The sequence below is a fragment of the Ambystoma mexicanum genome, chromosome 6p (genome assembly GCF_040938575.1).
Source record: "Ambystoma mexicanum isolate Mex_15411 chromosome 6p, UKY_AmexF1_1, whole genome shotgun sequence".
Classification (NCBI taxonomy): domain Eukaryota; kingdom Metazoa; phylum Chordata; class Amphibia; order Caudata; family Ambystomatidae; genus Ambystoma; species Ambystoma mexicanum.
The window spans coordinates 613,199,301-613,226,979 of NC_090935.1; the positions used below are offsets into that span (position 1 = coordinate 613,199,301).

At 46.3% G+C, this 27,679-nt stretch overlaps 1 protein-coding gene across 6 annotated transcripts in view; it reads right to left on the reverse strand.

The window, feature by feature from the left end:
- POLK (DNA polymerase kappa) overlaps window positions 1–27,679 on the reverse strand; it is a 1,714,815-nt gene that overhangs the window by 416,494 nt on the left and 1,270,642 nt on the right. For all 6 annotated transcript variants that reach the window (XR_011280653.1, XM_069627465.1, XM_069627464.1 and 3 more), the window contains one exon: window positions 15,031–15,197. Coding sequence is in view for 5 of the 6 variants with exons in the window: in XM_069627465.1 (XP_069483566.1) it covers window positions 15,031–15,197 (167 nt within the window). In the remaining variant the exon portion in view is untranslated. The remainder of the gene's footprint in view (window positions 1–15,030; window positions 15,198–27,679) is intronic.

Here is a 27,679-nt window from a genome sequence, read left to right on the forward strand (position 1 = left end):
CGGCGGATTTGCCATCATCTGCAAATCTACCTACCCCATCAGACTTGCCACATCAGTCTCTTACTCATCCTGTGAAGTACTCACAGCTAAAATGCCCCTCTCCAACAACCGCACGCTCTCAATCCACTTAATATTTAGACCCCCAGGGCCTCTAGGCACCTTTGAAGATGATCTAACCAGCCTTATAGCCAACAATACCAGAGAACACTCCCAAACCCTACTTCTGGGAGACTTTAACCTCGGCTTTAATGAAACTAACGATAAACATGCAGAGTCAGTTGCAGCCCTGCTCAAGGACCACGGCCTTGATCAAAAAATCCTCTCCCCCACCCACATCAAAGGAAGGACCCTCGATTGGGTATCTGAACTGAACTGCAACATCAGTATCACCGATATTGTTCCACAAACATGGACGGATCACTATCTAATAACCTTCTCCGCCACCTTGGATCTCCTTAGCCCTAAAACTAACAACATGGTTCCCCCCCTCCTAACCAGAAGTAAGAAGGACATGACTGTGGAAAACATTATCCCTCTCCTCCTTCCAGCCATATCTGGAAAGTAACAACCCAGACACCTTGGTAAATACTTTCAATGATGCTATGACCAAAGCACTAGACACAGCTGCTCCAGCCAAACTACGCAAAGATAAACAGGAAGCCCATTTAAACGCCTGGTTCACAACCCACCTCAAGTCGCTAAGATTACAAAAAATAAAAGCTCCAGTCCATTTGGCGCCACTCTCCCACTGATTACAACAAAAATAACCTTACAGAATTTGCCAAATCCTACAAAAAAGAAATTATCAAAACCAAGAAGAACACCTTTAATGACGGGATCGCAAAAGCCAACTCCAATACTAAAGAGCTCTTCACTATTCTCTGTGAGTTGGAATCCCCTATTCAACCAATAGCAATGCCCCTAAAAACAAAATTTGGTGCACAAACATACAAAACGCCCTTGCCAACAAAACCTCCTTGCTTCAATGCAAAATTGCTAAAAAAAAAGGCCACACTCCCACCTCTGGACCAACAAACAACCCAATCCTAGGAGAATAAGACCACTGCTCTATTTAGATTCAAATCTATCTCCATAATTGACACAGAAAAAATAATACTCTCCCTCAAACCCTTAAATTGTAAGGGCGATTCCTGCCCAGCACAATTAATAAAGGACGCAGCTAGGGATCTAGCTCCCTTCATTTCCAAGCTCATAAACTCTTCCTTTAAATCTAACACGGTACCCACCAACCTCAAAGAATCATGGGTCCTCCCATTATTGAAAAAACAAACTCTGGACCCTACCATCCCCACCAACTACAGACCAATCACCACAGTGCCTTTTCTACTAAAATTCCTAGACAGAGCTGCCTACATACAAATCCAGGACTACCTGGAGGCCAACCACCTGCTTGGCTCTCGGCAATCGGGCTTCCGCCCACTCCATGGCACGGAAACAGCTCTGCTAGACCTTAAGACACAAATTGAGGAATTTAAGGATAACGGGAAAAGAGCCTTGCTTCTCCTACTGGACTTGTCGGCCGCGTTTGACTTGGTGGACCATGCAGTCTTATGCAACCACCTCGAATCTGCCGCCAACTTCACCGGAGATGCTATAGCCTGGGTCCAATCTTTCTTAGCAAATCGCACTATGCGAGTCTTCTCCACTACCAACTCAGCTGACCCCATCAAAATAACCTGCGGTGTCCCACAAGGATCCTGTGTCTCCCCCACCATTTATAATATCTTCACCAAGCCTTTGTCTGACAAGTTGGACAGATCGGGTGTCATATACACGAATTACGCAGATGACACCCAGATCCTCATACCCCTTTCGGGCGACTACGAGATGGACTCAGCCTTGGTGAACAAGATATACACTCTCATTCAGGCATGGATGGCCACACATGGCCTCTGCCTGAATGACGATAAAACAGAACTACTAATCCTGGGCTCTGAAGCCAACATCCAAAAACTTTGCCCAAACTACACATCCTTCAGCATTGATAACAACACTATCAAGGTGATGCCTGTGGTTAAAACCCTGGGATTCTATCTGGACTCCTCCCTTACTCTCAAGAAGCAGATCAACTCCCTCGCCTCCTCCACCACTTACACCTGCAAACTCATCCGCGCAGCTAGACCTTACCTCTCCAGTACCAGCTGCATTACATTAGCTAACGCCCTTATCATGTCGAGGCTAGATTATTGTAACGCCCTGTATTCTGCAACCAATAAATATATCACTGATAAACTTCAAAGACTACAGAACAATGCCCTAAGAGCAGCATTAAATATCCCCTACCAAGAACACATCACTAACTTCAGGAAAGAGGTTAATTGGTTAAAATAACGGATAGAATCCTACTTAAAACAGCTTCCCTCACATCTAAGTGTCTTAACAACCTAGCCCCCCCCCGTATCTTATGGAAAAAATAAACAGGAAAATCCCCACGCGACCCACAAGATCTGCCAACACCTCCAAACTAGAAATTCCAAGGTTTAAACGCTCCACCGTGGGAGGAACTAGCTTTCCTGTCAAAGCTGCTAACCGCTGGAACAAATTACCCCTTGACCTCAGAACAGAACACCTGTACCCGAAATTCAGGCATAAGATAATCAATTGGCTGCGCGCCAATGACACATAGCTTACACCTGCCTCCGACCTAGCCACGACCTACCCTTTGACCGGACACCCCAAGACATGCCCTGTGCGGGGTATATGTCTGCACATACTCCTGTGCATATTTGCTTTTTGCCGCTGTATTTCATATGTATATGCTTGTATATAGTCTCACATATATCTGCTCTTCTTGCCGCTGTGTTGTATATATTCATGCAAAATACTGTAACAAGCTTAAGTCTTCATGTAACTCTTGCGCCCGGCTACCCACGGGTTTGGCGCGCATTAGCAAATAAATAAACAAACAAACAAACAAACTGTAAGGAACTCATGGTGACAACAGTAAAGAACAGTAAAGACAGACACAAGTGATCACAGTTCAAGGGTGTTTATTGAACAATAAATGCAGGGTGGAAAAACGCCTAAACTAAACCTAAATCTAAGATGGGAGCAAGCGTTGACCATCAAATGAAAAATAAGTCCCAGTGGCGTAATGTCAAAATAAAAGGGCCTATACTAAGAAAAACCTATTGCCAAATACTTACAACTAATCACAGAAAGAGTGTGGGATAGGGTATCAAAGCAAAGGAAACAGTGTTCAAATAATAGGTCAGGATGTGATTGCCTTGAGGTCTCCCTTCCCCACGTTTTTAGCATGGGACAAGGTGGAACTTTGGAGCACAGCACACGCTTGAGCCTTTCCAGCACGAGCTGACAGTTCTGTTCCAGCTGTCAGGTTCTTCAATGGTAAAGTCTCTTTTCAATGAAAGTCTCTTTCCTTCGAGGTCTGAAGTGTTCAACAAACACACACAAAGTTCTGCTTCATGTAGACTTTGGGTGACTGCTTCACCCCTGGTTCATCCTCTTACAGGCATAGACCCGTCACAATATCGTATTCAACAAATTCCCAAGACAGTTCCCTTCTCAGTGAAATTTGGATGATAGGTTTCCACCCCTGGATCTCCCTCACCAGGGCTCGGATTCCAATTGGCAAGGGGGACACTTTCCTTTCCCTCGTCTTGCAATACTTCTTGCTTTTTGCACTTGAGGTGAGGATTCGTCACCCCAAGGTCACCCTCTTCCGAGCGCAGACCCCTTTCAAATAACTGTCTCTGTTCTCAGCCTCCCTCTTCCGAGTTCACTATGGCTTTGCACAAAGACAGTTCAAGTATTGATTTTCACCACGCAGGATTAATTTCCCTTAGCTTGCCCAATCATCTGCCGGTCAAAGACTTTCAACGGTACAGAGGATTTGACAAGACCCCCGTATGACCACTTCGACCGATATTCGCCTCTTCCTAAGGCCTTCTGGTTATGGTAGTCTTTCTACCATCAGGTAATCGCCCAGAATTTCCTGCTTGAGCACCCACCTGGTGCAGGCCTCCTCTGATGCTGGTTTTCCCCCTCGTTTCTCAATCGTATCTTAAAAGTTCAAATGAGTGTTTGGCTACTTTTTGTTCAACACAGTTCGGTTTCTTATCGACACTCCCCTCAACTCACTGGTTCTGATGAACCACTTGACTTTGGAGTCAAGGTTGGTACCACTGAGACAAGCATCTCACCCCGGCTTGGTTATCAGCGGAGGAGGGTCTTGCGTACCGTAGGCATCTGCTGCAACACACGCTGGCCTTTGTTCGCGGTCTTATGTTTCCATCTGCAGAGGTTTCACAGGCCTGGACCAGAAAGGGCAAGGTCACTTCTCTCCTTGTCACCCTCTCGGTATTTGCTGTCTTTCGCCTCCTCTTGAACTGCCGTGCTGCGTTAGCCTTCACATCGTGCGGTCAGCCTTGCTCGTCCTATGCTCTTGAGCTCCACCTTTTATCCCTGTGGGGAAGGGAAAGGGCTGTCAGGTGAGTGTGATTCTGGTCAATTGCCTGACTTTGCCTGACCCTGGTATTGGGACACGTCAGGTTAATGGCCCTGGTGTTAATTGTATTTCGTGTTGTGCGAAAGTGTTTGTGTGGAAAAGGGGGTGGGGGGAGTGTTTTGGAATATCCTAAGTGGTAGGCTGGGGAAAAGGTGTTGAAAGAAGAAAGGGGCTACTGCGTCTCACCCGTCTGTGTCCCACTCCCACTCCCCAAGGAGCCCCTATCCAGGTGATCCTCCCTCACTGGTCCACCCCCAGGAACTGGATCCATTAAGCGAAGGCCATGTCCTAGCCACCTGGATGAAAGATCCCCCGGGACTAGCTAGGTAGACACCTTCAGGTTTCTCACAATAGTCGGACGGTTGCCTTTGTGTGCTCGTCCGCCAGCTCCCACGAGCGGGCGCGAATCAGCCAGTCGTCCAGGTGTGCATATATGCCCTGTAGACGTGGAATCTTCTAAACTCCTCGACCCTGCTCAACCTGGCTTTAGGCCTGGTCGGGGCAATGAAAGTGTTCTTGTATCGTTCAGGATGACATGGCCAGACTGGTTGATGCAGGTGGAGTGGGTGCCCCGATTCTTTTAGATCTGTTAGCGGCTTTTGACACCGTTGACCATCCCACCTTGCTGTCTCGCCTGGCTCAGATTGGTATCTCGGGTCAGGTGTTAGCCTGGTTTTCGTCGTTTCTGTCCGATCGCACTCAGGTGCTTTCTCTCTCGTCTTTCCCCTCGGATGCCTGCCGCCTCACCTGTGGGGTTCCGTAGGGCTCTACCTTGTCTCCCATTCTCTTCAATATTTACATCTGGCTGTTAATCTATCTCATCCGCTCCCTCGGCATCAGGTGCTCTTCGTATGCCAACGTAACTCAGATCCTGATCCATTTAGATCTTGATCGGACTGAGGTGTTGTTGTGCCTCTATCAGTGCTTGACTGCCGTTGGTGAGTGGATGGGTCGCAATTGGCTGAGGCTGAATGGGGGCAAGACAGAGGTAATGGTTGTAGGCGCCAACCCCACCCCAATCCTGCGCTATCGGTGTCTTCTTTCTGGCCTTCTTCTCTTCGCTCTTTTCCTGTTACAGTGATCCAGGTGAAGAACCTGGGAGTGATTCTTTCGGCCTCTCTCTCCATGAATGATCGAGTCTCTGCAGTCTGCAAAGCAGCTCACTTTCATCTTAAAACACTAAAGAAAAGTGCTTCCTATGTTACCGGCCACCCTCCGCTCTCCGGTGGTGGCGGCCATGGTGCTTAGCCGATTGGATTACTGTAACTTCTTATACCTTGCTCAGCCCAATGGTATCATCCAACGACTTCATCGCCTTCAAAATCAGTCCACCCGGGTAGCAACGGGGTCTCCCTATGGGGCCCATATTTCTCCAGTGCTACATACCCTGCAATGGCTTCCAGTGGCACAGCGTATCAAATTTAAGGCACTCTGCATTGTCCATCAGGCGCTGCACGGACAAGGGACAGAATGCCTTCAGACCAAATTTACCCAGTATTTTCCTACTTCTGTTTCCGCTCGGGCGGCTTGCTGTGTGTGCCCACTTTTCACCGAGTGCGCATTGGTGGGAGGGCTTTTTCAGTTGTTGCTGCTGAAATCTGGAATGATCTGCCACTGACAATAAAAAATCTGCCAAATCATTTCACTTTCAGGAAGGCTCTAAAACATTTGTGTTTTAGTTGATTGTTGTTGCTGGATGATGCTTTCTGTTGCCTCCCCTCTCTAGCGCCAAGATACCTTTGGGTGACTGTGCGCTATACAAATTGCAATAACATAACATGGGCCGCCACCGGTGCCAGGCACTTTGTGAAGACTCTTTGGGTCGACCTCAAGCCAAATGGTAGAGCCTTGAACCGGTAGTGCTGGCCCTGCAACACGAAACGTAGACATTTCCGATGTTTCTTGTGAATGAGGAAGTGGAAACATGCGTCCTCCAGGTCCAATGACGCCAAGAAGTCTCCTTTTTCCAGTTGGCCGAGCACGTGCTGCAACGTGACCATACTGAATTTTTGGGACTTCAAGTATTTGTTCAGACGTCGCAGGTCCAGGATTGGTCTCCAGCCCCTGTCTTCGTTCTGACTAGAAAGTATCTGGAATAGACTCCGGAGCCCCAGAGTCATTGGGGAACTAGCTCTATCTGCCCTTTTCGTAGCATTGCTCGTACCTCTTCCAGAAGCAGAGGGATGTGCTGCTCCTGTAAGGGAACCGCCGGAATATGAGGACACCTGCGCTGGAACTCCAGGTGTGCTCCTGGGCGAGAGCATCCAACAGCCATCTGTCAGTGGTGATCTTTCTATGCTCGCTAACGGACATCATCAACCGGCCTCCCACAGGGGTGCATGAGTGCAGGTCCAACGTCTTGGCTAGTTCCGGTTTGCTTGGGTGCTGGCATCCTGCCATGCGGCCGACGCTGTCCTCCACTACTGTGGGTCTGAGAGTGACCTCTATAGGGTTCTTGCGTTGAGAATCGGGAAGACTGTCTGTAAAACGTGGAGAACCCTTTTGACAACCTGTTCGATTTTCCCCTGGAGGAGTGAAAAGAAGACGAGCGGTGCTGCTGGAGAGTGCTGAGGGTGCAGGCCGTCTCTGCTTCGATGGCCTGGAGGGACTCGTCGACGGCCTTCCCCAAACAGATTTTCTCAGTCGGAGAGCATATCCAGCACCTTTGCTTGGACCTCCTGACAGAGGTTAGTGGCCTTCATCCATCCCTGCCGACGAAGACAGGCACTGTTCCCCATTTGCTGGAACCCTGTGTCGGCAACGTCCACTGCCACCGTGATGGCGTGGTCCGATTTCACTTCTCCTTCTTGGAAGAGGGTGAGGGCCTACATCTTATCGTCAGGGAGGAACTACAGATCCGGTCCTAGTTTGTTCCACAATTCCCTGTCAAACCTGGCTAGGATCGCCAGTGTGTCGGCCGCCTTGAATGTGGATGCTGCAGTGTAAATCACCTTCTTCCCCATGACGTCCATCACTTTCCCCTAGCTGTGCGTAGGAACCGAAGACAACGAGGACGGGTTAGCCAACCATTTCCTCACGGGCGCCAACACCACTGAGTCCAGCGATGGTTGCGACCTCAGGAATTTGGGTGAAGAGTCTGGCACCCTATATTTCTTTTCCAGCCTATCCTGCTTGGCTGGGGCTGTGCATGGGTTCTTCATGAGGACTAAGCCCTCTTCCCAAATAACGTCCAGAAAAGGCACCGCCATGATAGTCTTCCTCTTAGCCTCTTGCCTTTGATACAAGAAGCCCTCCTTCTTGGCTTCCTCGGGCACCAGCTGGAATAGCTCTGAGGCCCTGGCAATTATGTATTGGAACAAACCCACCTCGTCTGGTGGGGAAACCCAATGTGGGGAATCCAAATGTGGCGAGTCACCGTCCGCTGCGACAATGTCTTCGTCATCATCTGTCGTCATGGCCGTATCCATTCCCGTACCAGTGTCTGGGTCTGCTGAGGAGAGTTGGGTCCCGTTGTGCTGGAGGAGGTTGATATGGGGGCGTCAGATGATGCTTCCTCTTCTTCGGCGGAAGGTGATCGGGGACCTGGGGGACCACAGGTCCCGATGCAGGAGGCATTCTCATCTGGATCTATAACACCAAAGTGTGGAGTATTCATCTACTGAATGAAACTCTAGGCACCATCTCCAGTCTCTGCTCTCCTAAAGATCTACTTCAGCAAAGTGATGCGGCCGTCTGTGCATTGGTTCGCTACTGATCAAAACTATGCCTCAAACCCCTGGTCAGCATGTCCTCTACAAGAGGGACCCTGAACCTCCAGGTTATGACATTTGGACCCAGTCCTGGTTCAGATCTAATAGGAATTGTGGTTCACTGGGTTCTTTCTGACTACACATCCAGCCTGATGGATGGGGAGCAACTCTGAGCTTTGCCATAGCTCACGTCACTTGGTCCCCTCGGTGGGTTTCTAGGTCCTCGAACCAGAGAGACATTTCAGCCATAGTTCTGACCTGCCTGTTCTTTTCTGCCTGGAGGATAAAGGGTTAGAATGCACCCCTTAGTTCCCAAAACATACATCAAGAATCGCAGAAGGGGTGTGAGGCACCATTCTTGGACTCCTGCAGAAGCTGTGCCTCACCTTTGCTTTTAGACCTAGCAATATCAGACTTCCTGATGACCGCCTAAATTCTGGAAGAGAATGTTACTGCCAACAACTTTAGCATGGACTTCCCCCTCCTTTCAGAGTTTGCTCTTTGAGGGATCTTTCCCTGATGATCTCCCAAAGGTTCAGGACTCTGGTGATGGACCTTTTCAAATCCAAGGACACCAGCCTTCTGCCAATTGATTGCTCTTTCACTCAGAACCATTTTCGCAAGAGGTCTTTCTAGAGGTTCTGTCAGTTAAGCTTTCTTTTCTGGTTGCCATTACATTTACTTATAGGCTGGGTGAGTTGCAAGTTCTTTTGGGTACTGATCGCTTGTGATGTTTTATACCTGAAGATTTAGTTCCCTGAACACCCCCTCGTTCGTTCCCAAAGTCATGTCCGATTTCCTTATTAATGAAGAGATTGTGTTACCATATCTGCCTCAGGACCCGGCCACTTAGACTCTGCAATTAAGTGTCATTTATCTTTCACAAATTGCCACTACTGCTAGAGTTTCTTGTTTCCTTATGCATCATGACAAGTAAGACTTTGCTCCTACAATCAGCGAGATGCAATTGGCAACCTCTATGGCATGTGGCCTTACTTCAGTTACCCTTCTTCCCTGATGCATATTGAGGACATTTGCACTGCCACATGGGTGTTCCCCAACACTCATTTTGCATCAACATTTTAATGTGGACAGGTATCTAGCAGCCACATATGCCTGATGAAGCCCTTGTAGGCAAATATGCCTCTTTTCTTTAAAGTGTTATGTGCTGCATCATGTATGCCTCTTTGTGGCTTGTGACCAAGAAGCTATTATTTGGTTTATCCTCATGAATTTGGGACTGTGATAAGGAAGACTAGGTCTCGGTGTAATGGCGATTAATTGATAAGCAATTCCAGTATTAACACTGTGTCCCTCTTTCTCTTCACAGTCCGTGAAAGTACAAAAGCTGGAATTAATTATCCTTAATCTTCATTATCTCTGTGACAGTCCTTCCCCACACCAACATTGCTGGTGGCTGTTTTGATTGTGTGAAGGATTGCCATCTGGCAATGGTGTAGAATACTTGAATCTTTTTCTTTTTTATTAAATATAACATTGTGCAGTTCATTCTCTCTCAGAAAGGGTGGTCTGCTGGCCAAACCACCCACCCCAACATCTTTATGCCAAAAGGAAAGTGTAAACCTGTACCCCACTGGATCAGTATCTGGACCAGTATCTTGATCTGCAGCATTAGTGAGCACAGGTGCTCTCTGACAGCTCCACTGGCAAAAAAAAGCCAGTGCAGCACAGGGACTGCATTTAAGATATGCACCTCTGTTCTTAAACTACATAAATATGTGAGTTACTACCCTGTTAGCAGTTATAAACTTTAAATAGGCTACCAAGCCCCTCATTTGTTCTTTAGTATTCTCCTGACATGTCTTTTGCTCCTTTGTCTTCCTGTGTTGCACTTAGCCCCGCTCTGCTCTATCTATCATGCCTCTATATGTATTCTGTTTGTTCTTTCAATCCATGATTCCGTCTCGGTTTCTCTACAACATAATCTTTTTGAGGCTTGACTTCTATTTCATTTCCTTTGTACTTTCTTAAAATCTGTACATGGTCTTGTTCCACCCTTGCTCTCCTCTCTCTTCATCTCCTTCACCCCCTCTCGCTCTCTCCGCTCCTAATCCCTTTTTCTTTTATCTGTCCCCTGATGTCCGCGTGCCTCCTCCAATTTCTGTTAGTTCGTTCTTCTAGCTCCTAAATATTGGAACTCTCTCCCTATATCACTTTGCTCTCTCTTCTCCTTCCCTACTTTTAAGGCTCGGCTCAAGACTCACCTTATTTCCACTCTTTAATCTTCATGTACCTTGATTTACCACATGTTATTTTCCTGTCATCATTCTCTGTACAGTGCTTAGGCATTAGGCGATATATAAATACAAATAAAATACAAATAAATATAAGCCATATGTAAGTTAGGGTGCGGTGGCTAGCATGTTTCATACTTATTACAGCCACATGAATCTGATATAACATCTGTGTCAGCACTGTGAGCTCAGCTCAGCTGTCGAAGGGTTATGCGTATTCTGGCCAGACAGACTGGCCCTGCCAAATGACAGGGCAAGAAACTGCATGGCTATGCCTCTCTTTCTGATCCTTTGTGAGAGTGAGTAACACCCTCTCTCCAGGAAGCAAGCCTCCAAGCATGGGCTGGGCTGGGAAACAGGAATCAAAGAGCACAACCATTCCAAAAGTACTAGCTTCACACCAGCGTGCTGCATACCAAAAGGATCTTTGATGCTATTGACAAGGGAAGGCGCTGGTTTGGTGTAGACAGAGGGAGCACAGACCAGCTAAAGGAAGATCCCAGAATCTTGTTTTCTCTATATATCTCTCTTCCTTCCTGCCCTCTCCACTTCCTTTAACTCAAACCCCTTTAGATATGAGTTCAGAAGGAAAGGCTCACTTGCTCCAAGGACAGGGATTGGGTCTCTAAAGCATGCCTGCTTTAGTACAATCGCCTGTGAGCTTTTGCCTTTAAAATTAGGGGTCTCAGACTCCCCCTCAGATTCATTTTGGAACAAACACCTAAGTAAGAATCCATTGGACCTCTGTTGGGAGATTTGACTTTCCAAAGCCCTCCACCAGTGAGGTGAAGACCAAGTATCCAAGGCAGAGGCAACCTCTGTTCCCTAACCATGCCCAGGGCCCATTGGGGGTGACCTTCTGCTGGAACAAGACCTGCGTTGCTGTGACCAACACTGCTGCACAGGACCTCTCACCGAACGTGTGGTCCAGCCCACCTTGCTTGGGAGCCCGAAAATGAGGAATTAACTTGTCTCCGAGTGTCAGGACTGGCCAAACTCTCTTCCCACTCCTCCTCACCTGTATCTTCAAAGGAACTCTCTGGCTGTTCCGACTTCTTCCTTCGCCTGGTAGACTTAGCCGACTTGTCCTTTCTTTCTTTTTTCTGATGCAAATAGGGACGAGCTCCCTCACCCGCCACCTTGACCTGATTAGGATCCAGGCCAAGGGGTAGCCAAGGAGCAAGCCCTCTTACAGGGAAAAAGCCTTTGGCAGACAAAACCCTGAATCAAAAGGTCTTGGAACTAGAAACCTCCTTGAAGATCATTGAATGATTACAATGCTGTTGGCATCTTCTTCATGAGAACCAAAGAGAATGTTGGCTGATAGTACGGATCAGTATGGGCTCAGAAGAAAACTGGCAGCTGGTTTCAGAGATCAGGATAAGCAGAACCCTATCCGTAGACAGAACTGAACTAAGAGGTAGGTAAGAAGAGCTAGTGAGCACAAGACGTTAACTTGGAAGTATTAGAAATGGAAATAAGGCAAAGAAAGAAATGTCGGCACTGGTAGGGAAGGAAGCCACGACTGAGTCTGGAATAGCGAGAGAGCGCAGCTAAGCAGGGGAACAGAAGAAAAGCAAAAGCGCTTACAGTAAGTAGACAAGCGTATCAGGAAGGCCGTAGCCGAAAGGTTAAGAGTAAAGGAGAAACATATTACCCAAAGGCGGAGGAAGCCGTAAGCCAAGAAGCGAGAGCTGAAGAGATAAAGGCTGGAAATACTCAAAAGTGGAAGTGAGATTCCGAGACGGTGACAGAAAGACAAAGTAGACTGAAAACTAAACGTACCTTAGCAAACAGGAATCCCGAGCGTGACAAGAGACAGAAAAAAACCTAAATCACTGGGAGCAAGAAAAGCAGAAGGGGAAAAGCACTAGAGGAGAGTCAATGGTGTAAACACAGGGACCGGCAGCGTAATGGATCAAAGACACTGCAGTGCACCAAAACATTAGAGGAAAGGACCTAAATAATGTCTGACGGCCATATTGGAAATGCATAGACCGTCAATGCAGAACAGACACAGCCATGTTAGGGGAACCGCCATCTATTCCAATACTTCCAAGCCTGATGCATGACACTGAGACCCCGTAGCGGGACTTACAGCATCCTGATAGCCAAGAAAGTCAGAAGTCCTGTTTTTCATTGCACCAAACAGATTGAACTGCCTTCAAACTGGGTTGACCGCATTTCAAACCTCAGGGCCTACTGGTGCTGCCTTTGGCACTCAACCGAACCTTTGAACCACTGTGTTTGCAACTTTGAACCACCTAAACGCTGCAGTGTGTCCTCACAGAGCCAGTCACCTCCTCGGCTCGTATAAACCGCTCAACATAGGCACAATCTCAAACCATTGGAGTGTCACTCATTGATACGAACCAGCAGTAACCGAACAATTCGATGCAGCTCAACGTTAAACCACTGCTTCACCGAACCACACACTGGAGAATCGGGATAAGTGCTTTGAACCATTGGCAACCTTTGACTCAAACCGATGGAGTGCCACACATCAACCCTACCCAGCGGTCTCCACACGTCTCAAAAAAGCTAGACTCCGAACCAATCCTGGTGAACTCTCTGTCCTGCCTCGCCAAACCCCTCCCTCAAACCACTCTGAGCTACTGCATTCAATCCGCCTCAACACCAGCTTGCTGCTTGGGCCAACATGATCCACCATACCTGAGCGGAGCTGTATGCTCTTGCCAGTGGTTGAAGTGAGCGGGAGCAGTTGGGAGCGGTGCTCCTCTACATTTTTTAATTTAGTTTTACTGTTTCTATACTTTTATTTTAAAAAGAAACCAGTTCTGGAATGGTTTCATTTTAAAATATAAGTGTAGGAAGAAGTTGAAACTTGAACTTTCAGTGCAATACACTGAATGTTCCCTTAAACAGCAGGTGTATGTGTTTGGGGGTTTGTATTGTGTGTGGATGGGGTTTGTGGGGAGTGGTTGCAGACCAGCAAGGAACATAGTTCCACTACTTCTTTTTGTACACTTCGACCACTGGCTCTTGCACAACAGCTCCAAATCTGGCGTGATGCTCTTGAACCACCAAGGAGATACTATTGACCCATAACTGACCCCACCAACCCCAACCCAGTTCATTGTGGAACCTAAAGAGTAGGTAGGTCACTTGTGCAACTTTTCCATCAAGGACATATCCTTTCTAAAAGAACACTGTGGTTAAATTGCCTTTCACCCCTCTATACTTGCCCAGAGTACTTCATTCTCTCTTTTCTTGCATATTCTTTGTTCTTTCCACAGGGGTGGGTTTATTTCAGTTTTTCTATATCGTTTTCTTGCAGATGGTGTATTTAATTAAAGTTTACATATTTTTACAGAACCTTGATTGGACATTCCCTTTATGTTATACTTTGCTGTATGGGTCACTACTTAATCATATTCAGTGGCAAAACAACATGTGCGCAAATTGGGCTTCATTTTGGGTTATGCTGACCTGGCGTCAGAGCCGTGTCAGGACAGGACACAGACGATAAACGGTGCCACGGGCGGCATTGTTAACAAAGGACTGGCAATTACTAATATAAAACATTTCATTGTTAGCAACTGACAATTGAAATCGTGATGGGGTGTTATCAATTGCATGTCAGGTGGGTGATTGGAAGGTGGGGAGGCACGGAAGATTGCTTATTCTCACAGCAGTCCTTAAGAGTGTGGTTTCAGATGTGTAGTAGAGAGTTAACTGCTTTTAACATTGAAGCTTTTACCAGGATAGTCCCAGTAAAACGTGTGAGTTAGATGCCTTCATCCAAGTAGGTTTGTCCCTCGACAAGTCTCTGAAAATAGCCCCGCTCCCAACATTTGAAGGGTTAGCCCCTACCAGCAATTTCAGTGTAGTTGCACCCCTGATCACATTCACACTGCTCTTGAGCGAATAACCTTTCCTTGGCCCATAATATCACAAAAGGCAAAGAAGGTACATCTCTTCACTCTTGCCTGTATTAGCTTCATGATTGGGATCACTGTTGGTTTGTAGAAGTGGGAGGGCGGAGCAAGTGGTTTCATTACTACTCACTCTTATACTCCTACATAGCAGAAGTAATTGCGATACAGCTTAATCATGTGATTCTGATTCACTGTTGTTGAAGACTTAAAACGAGATTTGCAGAGAGAGCATTCTTTTTAAGTCTCTTCCAGTCTGGTGTGACTGTTAAAAAAGTCGTTTCTATTGTTGAGGAAATAAGGTGCCTGCCATCTGTGGGAGGGTACCCCTATTGAATTAAGTAAGGACTGTAACAAGAAACAGTAGGACTCACTGTAATGACGATTACTGGTAAGTAATCAAAGCGTTACTTGGACTCAACTGAGGTCAAGAACTATTTTCGAGTCATGTATTTTGTTCTGTGCAAGGTACTGATCGTCATGAACTGGAGACCAGTGAACATATGGAGATGTACGCACGAGGAAAAGGGGGTAGAAACTAAAGCAAACTCCGTGGTCACGCTCTCCCAACCCTTCTTACTCCTCTGCGAAATGTGGGCTCATTGGTTCAATATAAGAACACACAAAGCAAAAGGATATACCAACTCTACAAAATATAAAGAGATGAAAAATAAACCTACCTTTCTATATGTGTAGAACCCAGACCCATTGAAATGTGGAGAAAGTTGTGCCAGGATGTTTCAGAAAATAGAAGGGCAAGCAGTGCCCTCTGCTGGTAAAGATCTGCACATGTTGTGATTCCAAGCACTTTCAACATTTTCTCTGTTACTTTTCCTATGCCTGGCACCTGAAAGAAAACCACAGCGTATCATCAATTGCTCACACAAAAAAGCAGTTTAGGAGATACAGTTTACCCCTTAGTTATGAAACGATTTAGTTGTTGGATAGGTAGGGGGACCAGATTTTTAAAATAAAAAAATGGAATGGCCACACACATAAAAGAAGGACTACCATGGCTGCCCCCACACCCCCGTTCACCGTCAAATATTGAAAAAAATACTGGACAGAATAACCCCAAATCGTAAAAAGGACCACGAGTCAAAGCTTCGTGGCAAAGTTGTTTCGGACCTGGTCAAAATCCGTACATTAGATTTTGCTGTGCGGGCTGACAAAAATGGACCTTTTTGGCCAATGTGAAAATTAATGGAGACTACGCCAAAAGTGTTTTTGTTGTTTTCGTAATAACTTTTTTTTAACAGATCTTTGGCAAAACTTCCAGTCGGGGGGGATGGTGGTGGGTACGGGGGGCGTACAAAATTGCCTGCAAAATTTCAGCCAAATCCGTTGTCCGAGTCAAAAGTTATTAGCAATTCACGTTTTTGATTTCCTATACTCACGTGACATCTGCTGCACTATAATATATATATATTCAGTAAAAGAACTTTGTTAAAGGGACGTTATGGTTCCAAGTAAAACCGAAAAACCCCTGAAATTCGCCAGTTATGGTAAGGTAAGCACCCATAACTCGTGCCGCCACCCTGCACTGCTAAGACTAACACCAAGGACATCAAAGATGACATCACAAATGTCATTGATGACATCACTGATGAAATCACATGTCTAGCTCCCTCTTTTTTGTTCACTGACATATCTAAACCAGGTGGCTTTCTTCACTGTCAGTCAGGAATTAAAAAAGTAAAAACTGCTATATTTGTAGTCCTTACCCTTCTCATATGTTCTTACAATACTTTCCTTAGGGTACAGTTACATCATATGATAAATATACATAGTAGAAGAAGTAATCTTGAAACACAAGAATCTTTTCTGTGCATGAAGTTAATTAGTTCGGTTATGAACACTTTCTGATAATACTGGAGTTTTTTTTGCTTACTTTACGTTCCCTGTATATGCTTCTATTTGTATGCATTGTGGTCTCTTTATGTTTTGTGTAAAATAGTACAATTATGCAGTAAGGGAAGCATTCGTAGATACTTATGTTTCACAGTATGCAAAATTCTGTAATGGAAGCATTTATCAATTTAGTATCCAACATGGGAAGATTTTGAATATTGCACCGCTATAGCGCATGCTGCAGACAATGCCTACGTTTCTTCATGAGTTCGTTCATGTACTGAAAGAACTCAGTAATGCAATGGAATTTTTTAGCAATGCATTGGTTAATGAACTATTTGGCACATGATAGTTCTACAATTATCTCCGATACTTTTCTGCCAATATTATAATGACAATCCCTTGTGGAGGCTCTGCATGAAAAGTAAATGCACATGTGATGTCATCAGTGATGTCATCAATGACATTTGTGATATCATCTTTGATGTCCTGGGTGTCAGTCTTAGCAGTGCAGGGTGGTGGCGCGAGTTACGGGTGCTTAGCTTACCATAACTGGCGAATTTCAAGGGTTTTTTGGTTTTACTGGGAACCATAACGTCCCTTTAACAAAGTTTTTTTACTGAATTTCATAGGTTTTTATTAGCGCAACTTAACCATAATGTCTACGAACATCTGACTTCAATGCAGACATTCCGGAGAAAGCCACATGACCATATACTGGCGCACAGCATGATGATGTGTCCGAGAACCCGTACGCACTTCACAATAAGATCGGTGTTTCGTGGACAGTTTGGAACTACATTTTCTACTGATCTAGGAACTTAACTTCAACATTTCCTTTGCACAGCTCCAACACCGATTCGTACTCATCCATTAACAATCTAGTACACGGTACATACTTTTAGCAAAACTGCTATTTATCTTAAAATGGCATCAGCTGTTGCCATCCCTCCTCCCCAAGAGCCACCACCACTGCTGTAATCAAGGAGCATGAGAAACACTGCCCCCTACCTTAGAAATAACACACGCGCACCATTTTCCCCTGTCCACCTGCCCCTCCATATTAGTGTTTGGTGCCTCTTAACTCATTTCCCTCCCCACCTTCCGTTCTTAGCTCTCCTGCCAAAAAAAATCCATCCAAAAACAAAATAAATGTTCCTTTAGGAGCCATCTTTCATAGTTAAAAAATAGAACAAAAAAAAAACCGCATAGACTCCATCTACTTTATATTTCTCAGTAAAGTACATAGACTCAATCCAACATTTCCATTTCCATTTTGTGTTATGCTAATGAGAATATTGGGACGTTCATCCACGGACTGGAACAGTGGATACCGGCCAAGCAGCCCAACTTATCAACCCAAGCGGAGCGAGAGTGGATAACAAGGTCTCTGGACCATTACCCCTTGTTAGGGAGAATTCTCTGTTTAGGCTGAATTTCCTAACCTAGTGAGTCCCCCAGCAGCTTTGCTGGATTTTTGGGGTTTATTTCTTTTCTCCTGCCAAGAGTGAGACTCTTTTACCCTCACTCTTGGGCATGATTTGAGTGTGTTTCTTTGACTCTAGATGTCTTTAATGGGCTATGGGGTCTTTTACTCCATAGGTCTTCATGTGTTTTTGTGATAAGTGTTACACAGCACCCTCAGTGCAGTAATACAGGGGTGTCATAGTGACCCCCCTGTATAGACCCCATACCCTGGGACTGACTACTGTCTCCCAGGGCTTGTAAAGTCACTATTGACTTTACTAGTCTCAAATTCTGAACAGAACCAGTACAAACCATCATATTGTGGACGTACTGGCCGGGGCAATTCGATTGCCCCGGGGTCTGTTAGTCGAGGGGGCACGTATCCGTCCCCCCTGATCGAGTTTTGGCTGGTGGCAGTGGATACTACTTTTTATATTCGACCGCGAATATATTCCTATGGGATTTTCCCATTGTTCGCGGCTACCAACTTTAATTATTTAATACCTATAGCCTCGAACATACCGCCGGTTTATTTAATTAATATTAATTCTCCGGTTGGTATTTTTTGCCAAGACTCGGTTCTAAAATGGCGTTTGTGTTCTCTTCTGTGACTTCAACCCAAGTCGAGCCCTTTGCTCCACTTTTTGGCGGGCTTCTCCACAGAAGCCTCCAAAAGTGGTGCCACTCTTTCTGGGTACCACAGAGGGTGTGGGAGGGGGTTTAGACACCCTGGACTGAGTTGCCTAGGCAACTCAAGTCGCACTCCGTCCTGATTGGCCTAAGTGGTGAGCCGGCCGGCTCACCACTTAGCATGTTTGAGTGACAGCTAGGCTGAGTGAATGGGGGTTTTCTGTATAAAAGCGGGGCTTTGGGGACTGGAACTTTAGAAGTCGCCACAGGACCTAAAAATCCGACGAGGGAGAAGCTGAGCCGACCTACTACGAAGACACCACCGGTGGAGCCCTGCTGAACAGTCTCACCACTTTTCCCAACAACAGAGGAGATCTCCAGCCCGGAGAGTCTTCTTCCTTCGCCTGGTGGGGATAACCAGTCTGCTTCCTTTTTCGCTTCCTGGAACAACTCGTGGCCGCCTTGCCTGTGCCAAGCACCCCGGCAACCGGGATACCACATTTTACCACTACCGCGAATCAAAGGGTAGTACCTTTAACCGGAAGACTCCGCGGCTGGTTTCTTCCCTGGCAGTGCAACGACCTTCATCTTTCCTCCATGTCGAGATCTTCTCTTCCTCTGGACGACGCCGCGACTTGCACCAGCTGCCAGGAACAACTGCCCCCGCTGGAGGATTCTTTCCACCTAAGGTACCGTGTTCCGCCTGGCTTCCCTTGCAACCGACTGTACGGGGTAGATTTAGCCCCCGGCTTTCGAACCTGGATTAGCCTTGGACACCCTGGCTAAACCTATCTGAGCCTAACTAAAACCTCTCTGAACTCCCTGCAAGACTTTTTAAGCCTGTTGTCATTGTGTGATCTTGGGTGCATTTTTCCCTGCTCTCTCCAAGAGTGGGCCCGGCCTATGGACTTTGGCTCACAAGTAACTTTTGACTTTCCTGCCTTGCTTAAGAGTTCCTAAGTATTAGTGTGGTGTATTTTCCTACATTCTGCCTTTTTCCCTCCCTTTTTCGTTAACTTATTGGAGTGCCATCTATAGTTAAGCGCTCACCTCAGTCTGGAAATAAGTGGTGTTAACTAAGACTTGTCTGATAAGGAATAGGGGATGTATATATAATAATAGTAACTGTGTTTAGCGTGATTTACAATATTAGTGCTGGAGTGTTTCAATAAGTGTGTTTTTAAATAAATAATTATATACCTTGATACCAAAGCTCTGGTCAGTGCTTGCTTGTGCTATTGTATCTGAGTGCCCATTGTGTATACTTTACATACTGCCTAACTCTTCTTGAGGGAAGTCTGACTGCTCAGCCACAGCTACCAGGTAAATCTGGGTGGTGCAGACTGCTACCAAGTGGGTTTACTGCCAATACCTGTAGTCCTAAATCTTTTGCAGTGGTCCCCAAGGGAACTGCACAGGTTTCTGGCTAACACCCCCTTTTCCAGCTCCTGAAATGGGGGATGAAGGCCTTTAGCAGCCTAGGTTCCCAAAGCGGTAACCCGTGCTACTAAAAAAGAGGATTTTTCATCCAATACCGGGACGCCTTAGGAAGGAAAATCCTTTTCCAAGATGGCCACCATGGAAATGGAAGGCGGGGGTTCCATACAGGGCTCCTCTTCGCTTTCCATGGCAGCCTGCAAAAGGCAAAAAGAAAACCCTGTGACCATATCACCATAAGCACATTTTTCTACCCTTTCAAATCTATCATAATTTCGAATAACTTTACCACTTAGCCAGTCCCAGGTGGACATGGCCACTTTAATCCTATGTTTTCTCCCTTCTGGTCATGGCCAGTAGCCACATTGTCTGGATCATGATCTTATACCATGACCCCGACATTCTGGCCACTGCCCATGGCAACAGCCTACCCCTCAGTCAGTAAAGCTATACCGCTATTGTTGTTAACTGCATTATGACACTTGTCAAATAAGAAAACACTGCCACATTTGCAAAACCATGCTTTTCGATCCTTGCCAATGAGCCTTACGCAAATTTGCTGGAAATCCACCCACGTTTTAGTTTTTCAAAACTGTCAAATGAATGCACATACAATCGTCATATAAGCTCTGCACAAAATCCCAACAAACTTTGTGAACTCATTCGAAATCACGTCAGAAATATCCCACCCATCATCATCACCCCTCAACTCCCCAAACATTATTTCATAAGTTTCACAAGTGCAATGCTCAGAAAATATTACTGTCCCGAGGGTTCGACCATGTATTTTTATACATACGTTGATCTATCGCAAACATTTCCAATTCACCTTACCTCATTTTTCCTCTTTTAAAAACATAAGAAATCTGGCAGCAGGGGGCGTCCATGTTGTGCTATTCTTATCCATTGCTGCATCTGCCTAAGGTAAACTGCCCTGACATCACTAAATCATATGCCCCGCCCCTGACCCTCACATCACCAATCCTAGTGATATTCTACACCTTTGTCGGTGACTTTCCTTTTCAGCGTAGCCAAACGCGGCCATAATCGCCTACGTGACGTGACGCAGAACCCGGAAATCAACACACATCGACTAACAACACAGCATGTCACAATTCGGAATATTAAACCGTTCTTTAAAAGAAAACAATAACACTGTACAATTTGTAAAGTACTTTTATTTCACAATAACCTCTCAGAGAACATCCGACTATTCCCATATTCAATCAAATTGCAAATTTGTTTCTTCGCTCATGATCCAAAATGTTAATCGTGAGGCACATGTTCTTCTTTTTCCGTACACAAAGTGTTCGTTTTCGATAAAGGAACCGCTTGGGTCGCACAGAGAATTCCAGGGCTTCTGCATCAACTTGGGCCTAGACCACCATAAAGGATGTTATGTTACTCCTAATCACTAGTGCAGCGTACGGGCACATTGGCCCTGGGCGATCGTCCCAAAAAACAGTCACTGTGATCCAGCCGTTGACAACTATGTGCACCTGCCGATTGAAGAAGCCGTCAGTTGGCATCTGGAATCTATGGCAATCGCAGAAAGGCAGGATTAGCTATTTGGAAAACATAACAGAAAGTGTGTATCAATACCCAAACTTTATTACAACATATCTATTGACTTTTTAATTTGGCATAGAGTTTAAACTAACAATTAGCATACACATCAAACAATCTCAACAAAGACAAAAACAACGTGGAAACTGATACACAATTCGATATGGTCATACATGACATTTTAATGAAATATTAGAGTTCAACCTGGGTAAACCTAGTGATAGTCTACATGCACCTAGATCCTGCACTCCACATAACCACATAAAAAAGACAATCACACAGAAAGATAGTACTTGCGTTACATTGCCAAAATTAATCTTGAGATAATAATAAGTTAATGCTCGTTCCGGTGTACAGTCGTCAAAATCAAACTTACAATATGTTCCCCATTTTCATTCTCTTGGCATAAGTCAGACCGTAACGCTCACTGCGCTCGCACCAAAGATTCTTCATGAACTGAATTTACATGTTCCTTACACACTTTTGGAATGCATAACCGTATCAAATGTTCATTATTACAAACCTCCTCTCACTGCATTCCTTACGGAATATTCCCTTTCTCTCAAGGTGAAAAAACAATTGAACCTTATACTTTGTGTCCCATTCGTGGGCTTCCTTAGCTCGCAACCAAAAAATCAAAGTTGGTGACCTTCACTCAGAATCTAAATACATTCTCACTTTGCACCAACATGGCTCAACACATCCATGAGAGCTCGTATTCTCATACACGTGCAGGGTCGCTGTTTCCTTCAAACACTGCAGGTGGCTGCCTCGGATGCCACACTCTAGGGGGCGGCAGTCTGACTCCATTATTATTTTAAATACATTTTAACACAGACACATTAGTCCTTCGCCTGTACTTTACGCACATTATATTGTGGAACACCTCCAAATGTACCGTATGACTTTCGTGACAAAAAAACACCACTTTTTTGCTTCTTGCTGCCGTATCGCATCTCATACTCATCAACCCTCACCTCCCCAGACAGTATTTGATAAGTTTAACAAGTGCAATGTTGTGTTTTTAATATGTTTTTGCGGCGATGTCCGCGGATACCAAAACCCGGATCCAAGATGGCGGGCGCATCAGAACAATCTGACGCACTTCACGCTCTTCACCATCCAATGAGCGAACACGTCACATGTCCGCGGACATGACACGACCGATTAGCCAATCGTTATCTTGCCTGCAGAGCGAACAGGGAAGTGTGTCCGCGGAGCAGACATAGCTATCACAAATTTTTTAAGACCTACTTTTTGATCGTTTAAAAAAAAAACTACTGGACGGATTTTCACCAAATTTACAAAAGCACGCTTTCGGACCAAGCCGCTGCTCCTGCCACAAATTTGGTGAAAATCCGTCCAACGGATTGGGCTGTAAGCATGCGCAAACTTTTTTCCCCATTTGACATTTTGGGACCCCCCTTATAAGTTTCCCCCCCTGGACCAAATCTCACCAAACTTTGCAGAGTGGGCCATATACTTTTTTTTTGCAAAGTTTTGGTGAGGATTCATCCAGGGAGAGCAAAGTTATAAGCCGCCCAAAAAGTGCTCTTCCTATGGGATTAGCAATTTAAACATAACTACACAGCCACTACTGTGGCTGTGTTATATATATGGGATACATTACTCACCGTAATCGTATTTCTGATGCTTGTATCTGCTTAGATTCACATGCTGTGCATAGGCCGACATCTAGTGGAAGCTGCGGAGTATTACAGTTTGTTTTTCGAAACTCGAAAATGGGCGTCGACACAGGCGTGCCAGTAATACTATCCCTAGTGTGACGTCCACTGTACCCAAGAGCCCTCACGCGTCTAGGATCCTCAGATTGTATTTTTTCTGACATGAGGAAGCATGAGGAGTAGCGTGAGTACAGATGATCCAAGCAGATAGACAGAAGGTAAGACTACAAGCAATCATGCGCCTTCTCTCGGAGGGGAGGAAGGGTGGGTCGCATGTGAATCTAAGCAGATACAAGCATCAGAAATACGATTACGGTGAGTAATGTATCCCTTCTGAGGCTTGTGGAATCTGCTTAGATCACATGCTGTGCATAGATTAGCGAGCAGTACCAGAAGAAGGAGGTGGGATGTGAGAAGGGTCATGAGCAAACAGGTGTCTTAGAACCGCTTGTCCCACTTGTGTATCTGTCTTGGAATGAGTGTCAATGCAGTAATGCTGAGTAAAAGTGTGAATAGAGCTCCAAGTAGCTGCTTTGCAAATGGTGTCGAGGGGAACATTTGCAATGAAAGCCAGAGTGGCCCCAATGCCTCTAGTAGAATGGGCCCTTGGCGTAAAAGGCAGAGTTTTTTCACAAAGAGAGTAACACAGCTGTATACAGTTGATAATCCACTTCGAGATCGCGCCTTTAGAGACGCGATCCCCTTCTCTGCCTGTAGCTACGGAGACAAACAGTTGATCTGTTTTCCTTAGCGGTCTGGTTTTATTTACATAGTAGAGGACCGCCCTACGCACATCAAGGGTGTGTAGTTTCACCTCAGCTGAGCTTTGCGGGTTCTGGAAGAAAGCTGGAAGCTCGATGGACTGGTTTACATGGAACTTAGATATAAATTTAGGTGAGAACCTAGGGTGTGTGCGTAAAACCAGTTTGTCTTTGTGGATGGTAAAGAAAGGATCCTGCACTGACAGAGCCTGAATTTCACTGACCCTTCTTATAGAGGTAATGGCTACTAAGAAGGCCGTTTTATAAGTCAGGTGTTTGAGACTACTTTTATGCATGGGTTCGAAAGGGGGGCCCATGAGCTTAGCTAGCACCACATTGAGGTCCCATCCTGGCGGTGGGTTCGAAATAGGAGGGTGAAGTCTCTTTACTCCTTCCATGAAGGCTTTAACTACTGGTACTTTCCACCACGATACTTTGTTATGGGATGTGGTGTAAGCCGAGAGGGCTGCCAGGTGTACTTTCAGAGAGTTAAAAACCAAACCTGCGTCCAGCAGGTGGAGCATGTATGTTACAACGTTGGAAGGAGTGCAATCAACTGGGTTGATTTGTTTATTCTGGCACCAAATAACGAATCTCTTCCACTTGTCAAAGTAACAGTGCCTTGTGTTTGGTTTCCTGGATTCTTTTAGGATGTCCATACACCTCTGTGGTAAATTGAGATGGCCAAACTCTATGACCTCAGGAGCCATGCTGCCAAGTTCATTGAGTTGGGTTCCTGGTGCACTGTTTGACCTTGTTGCTGGGACAGTAGGTTGTACCAGGCTGGGAGTTTGATGGGCTCGCACACCGCCATCCTGCGTAGGTGTGGAAACCATGGTTGTCTCGCCCACATGGGAGCAACTAGGATGAGCGTCATCGATTCCTTGTTCATCTTGTACACCACCTTCCTGATGAGAGGAGTTGGTGGAAAAGCGTACGCAAACATCCCTGACCAGTTCATCCACAGGGCGTTCCCTTGGGAGTCTGGCTGGGGGAACCTGGATGCAAATCCTGGGCATTGTTTGTTTTCGCTTGTGGCGAATAGGTCTATAGTGGGGAAACCCCACCGAGAGAAGAGATCTTCTACGATATCTCTGTGAAGGACCCATTCGTGTTCTTCTGGGAGGGAGTCTCTGCTTAGGGCATCCGCTAGGGAATTGAGCTCCCCTGGAACATGTTGTGATGACAGGAAGATATTCCGTCTGAGTGCCCATATCCAGATTTTCTGGGCAAGCTTGGACAGATTTGGCGAACGAGTCCCTCCTTGTTTGTTCAGATAGAACATGGCTGTCGTGCTGTCCGTCCGGATCTGCACCGACAAGTTTTGCAGATGGGGCTCGAACGCCCGAAGCGCTCGGAATACTGCCAGAAGCTCTAGCAGATTGATGTGGTTCTTGGCTACTGAGTGAGACCAGAGACCCTGAGCTGTGTGGTGGAGATGGTGAGCTCCCCACCCAGTCAGGCATGCATCTGTAGTCACCACTGCCTGTACCTCTGGATCGTAAAAGGGTTTTCCCCTTGCGAGATTCTCTCTTGTCCACCAGTGTAAGCTCTGTACGAGTGTTGGCGAAACGACCACTAGATCGTCCCACTGACCACTTGCCTGAGACCACTGTTTCGCCAACCATTCCTGCATGGGACGCATGCGCAGACGCGCGTGGGGGACCAGGTAAATGCATGACGCCATCATGCCCAGTAACCGCATTGCTTTGCGTACCGTTATTTGTTGACCTGACTGATAAAGTGGAATTTGCAGTAGTATATTCCGAATTCTTTCTTCCGAAGGGAAGGTCAACCCTTTCTGAGTATCTAGGATTGCTCCTAGGAACTGTTTGGAGGTGCTTGGCACCAGACTTGACTTCTTCTCGTTGATAGAGAAGCCTAATTCGTGGAGGAGGTCGATAGTCCTCTGAATGTTTGACCTGCAAATTCCTGGGGTTTCCCCCGTTATGAGCCAGTCGTCCAGATAAGGGTACACTGGGATTGCCTCCCTGCGTAGGTGTGCAGCTGCCACCGCCAGTACCTTGGTGAATACCCTTGGTGCTGAAGCTATCCCGAAGGGCAGTACCTTGAATTGGTAGTGGCGACTGTCCATGAAAATATGAAAATAAGCATCTTTCATATCCAAGGTTGCCATGTAATCCCCCTTTTTTAGGAGGGGGATTACCTCTTGTAACGTGGTCATACAGAATTTTTGGGGCTTGACATACTTGTTGGCAGGCCGTAAGTCCAATACTGGGCGCATTGTCAAATCTTTCTTTTGCACAAGGAAGTAAGTTGAATAGATACCCTTGTTTACCTGGTGTCCTGGGACGAGTTCTATCGTGTCCTTTTCTAGCAGAATGGCGATCTCCTCGAGAAGGATCTTCTGATGTTCTAAGGAGTGTATTCTTTGTCGTGGAGGGTGGTTCCGGGGACGCTGCAGTAATTCTATACAATATACTGTGGACACTGTTGACAGCACCCATCTGTCTGAGGTGATCCCTTCCCAAGCCTGGGTGAAGTTGGAAATGCGTCCCCCTACTGGGGTTGCGTGAGAAGGGACCCTGAACTGAGCGTCACTGCTTTGGTGGAGGCGTGCCACCTCCCTTGTTGGGGCTGCCTCTGCCTCTTCCACGACCTCTCTTGTTACCCCTGCCGTAACTTTGGGTAGACTGCTGGTTGTTGTTCCATTGTGTACCCTGTCCTTGGGCATAGTTGCCTCTTTGTGAATTTTGGCCGCGTGGGCGACGAAAATTACTGTTCCCCCTCTGGTTAGGGGGTTTGTTGGTAAGCTGGCCAAGGGATTTGAGAGTCTCGTATTCGTCCTTGGCATTCTTAAGTGCGTCTTCGACCGCTTTCCCAAACAATAGATCGGGTTCCACCGGCTTGTCTATTAATGAAGCCTGGGTTTCTGTTTTGAACCCCGACTGCCGTAACCACGCATGTCTCTTGATAACAGTACCTTCTGCTATCAATCTTCCTGCGTTGTCCGCGGCGTCGAAAGTTGCTTTTAATATGCAACCAGACACGGCTCTTCCTTCTGCCGAGATCCGAGCCAACTGGCCCTTTAACGGTTCAGGAGCAGAGGCTATGAGCGCCGCAACCTCTTCCCATTGATGGCAGTTGTAACTTGCCAACAGGGTGGTGGAGTTTGCAATCCTTGCTTGGTAGGCGGACGTTGAGGCTACCTTCCTGCCAAACCCGTACAGTTTTTTGCTCTCCTTGTCGGGAGGAGCTTCTGACGACGATAAGGGTGTCCCAGCCCTCTTCCGAGTGTTGGTAACCACTAGGGAGTCTGGTTTAAGATGTCCTCTTATATAAAGAGGGTCAGACTGGGCTGCCCGAAAAAGTTTTTCGATTCTGGGGTTGACGGCTCTGGTGAGGTTAGGATTCACCAGGGATGGATCTATTCTACGTTGGATGGATTTAAGGATAGGGATGGTCTGAGCGACCGGCCTCCTCTCTCCCACCAACTCTTCTGCGAAGTCCCTTTCCTCCTGTACACCGTGGGTGTCGATGTGAAAATGTTCTGCTGCGCGAGCGAGAACTTCATTAAGGAGGGGCTGGTTATCAACTGGCGAGTCGGTAACTGGGGCTTCGCTCTCTACCGGGGAATCTACTCTGTAAATTTCCTGCTCATCTTCTACCTCCTCCAGGTCCTCATCATCCGCATAGTATTCAGTCCCGGCTTGTTCCTCCATAATTTCAAACTCCTGGTGTGGAGTAGAGTATGGAGTAGAGTAAGGCTGCACCTCGAAGGGTTCAGGTCTTTCGAGCCGGGCCTTTTTACTTAGGGGGATAGGATCAGAGGAGCCTGAGAGTGCCGCCCCTTGAGGGTCATACGAAAGGAAATGTTCTGGGTTTTTGTCATAAAAATCAGCTAAGGAAGACATCCTTGACATGACCCTGTCTATGTCTTCACTGGACCATTCTTTGGAACAGGGTATGAC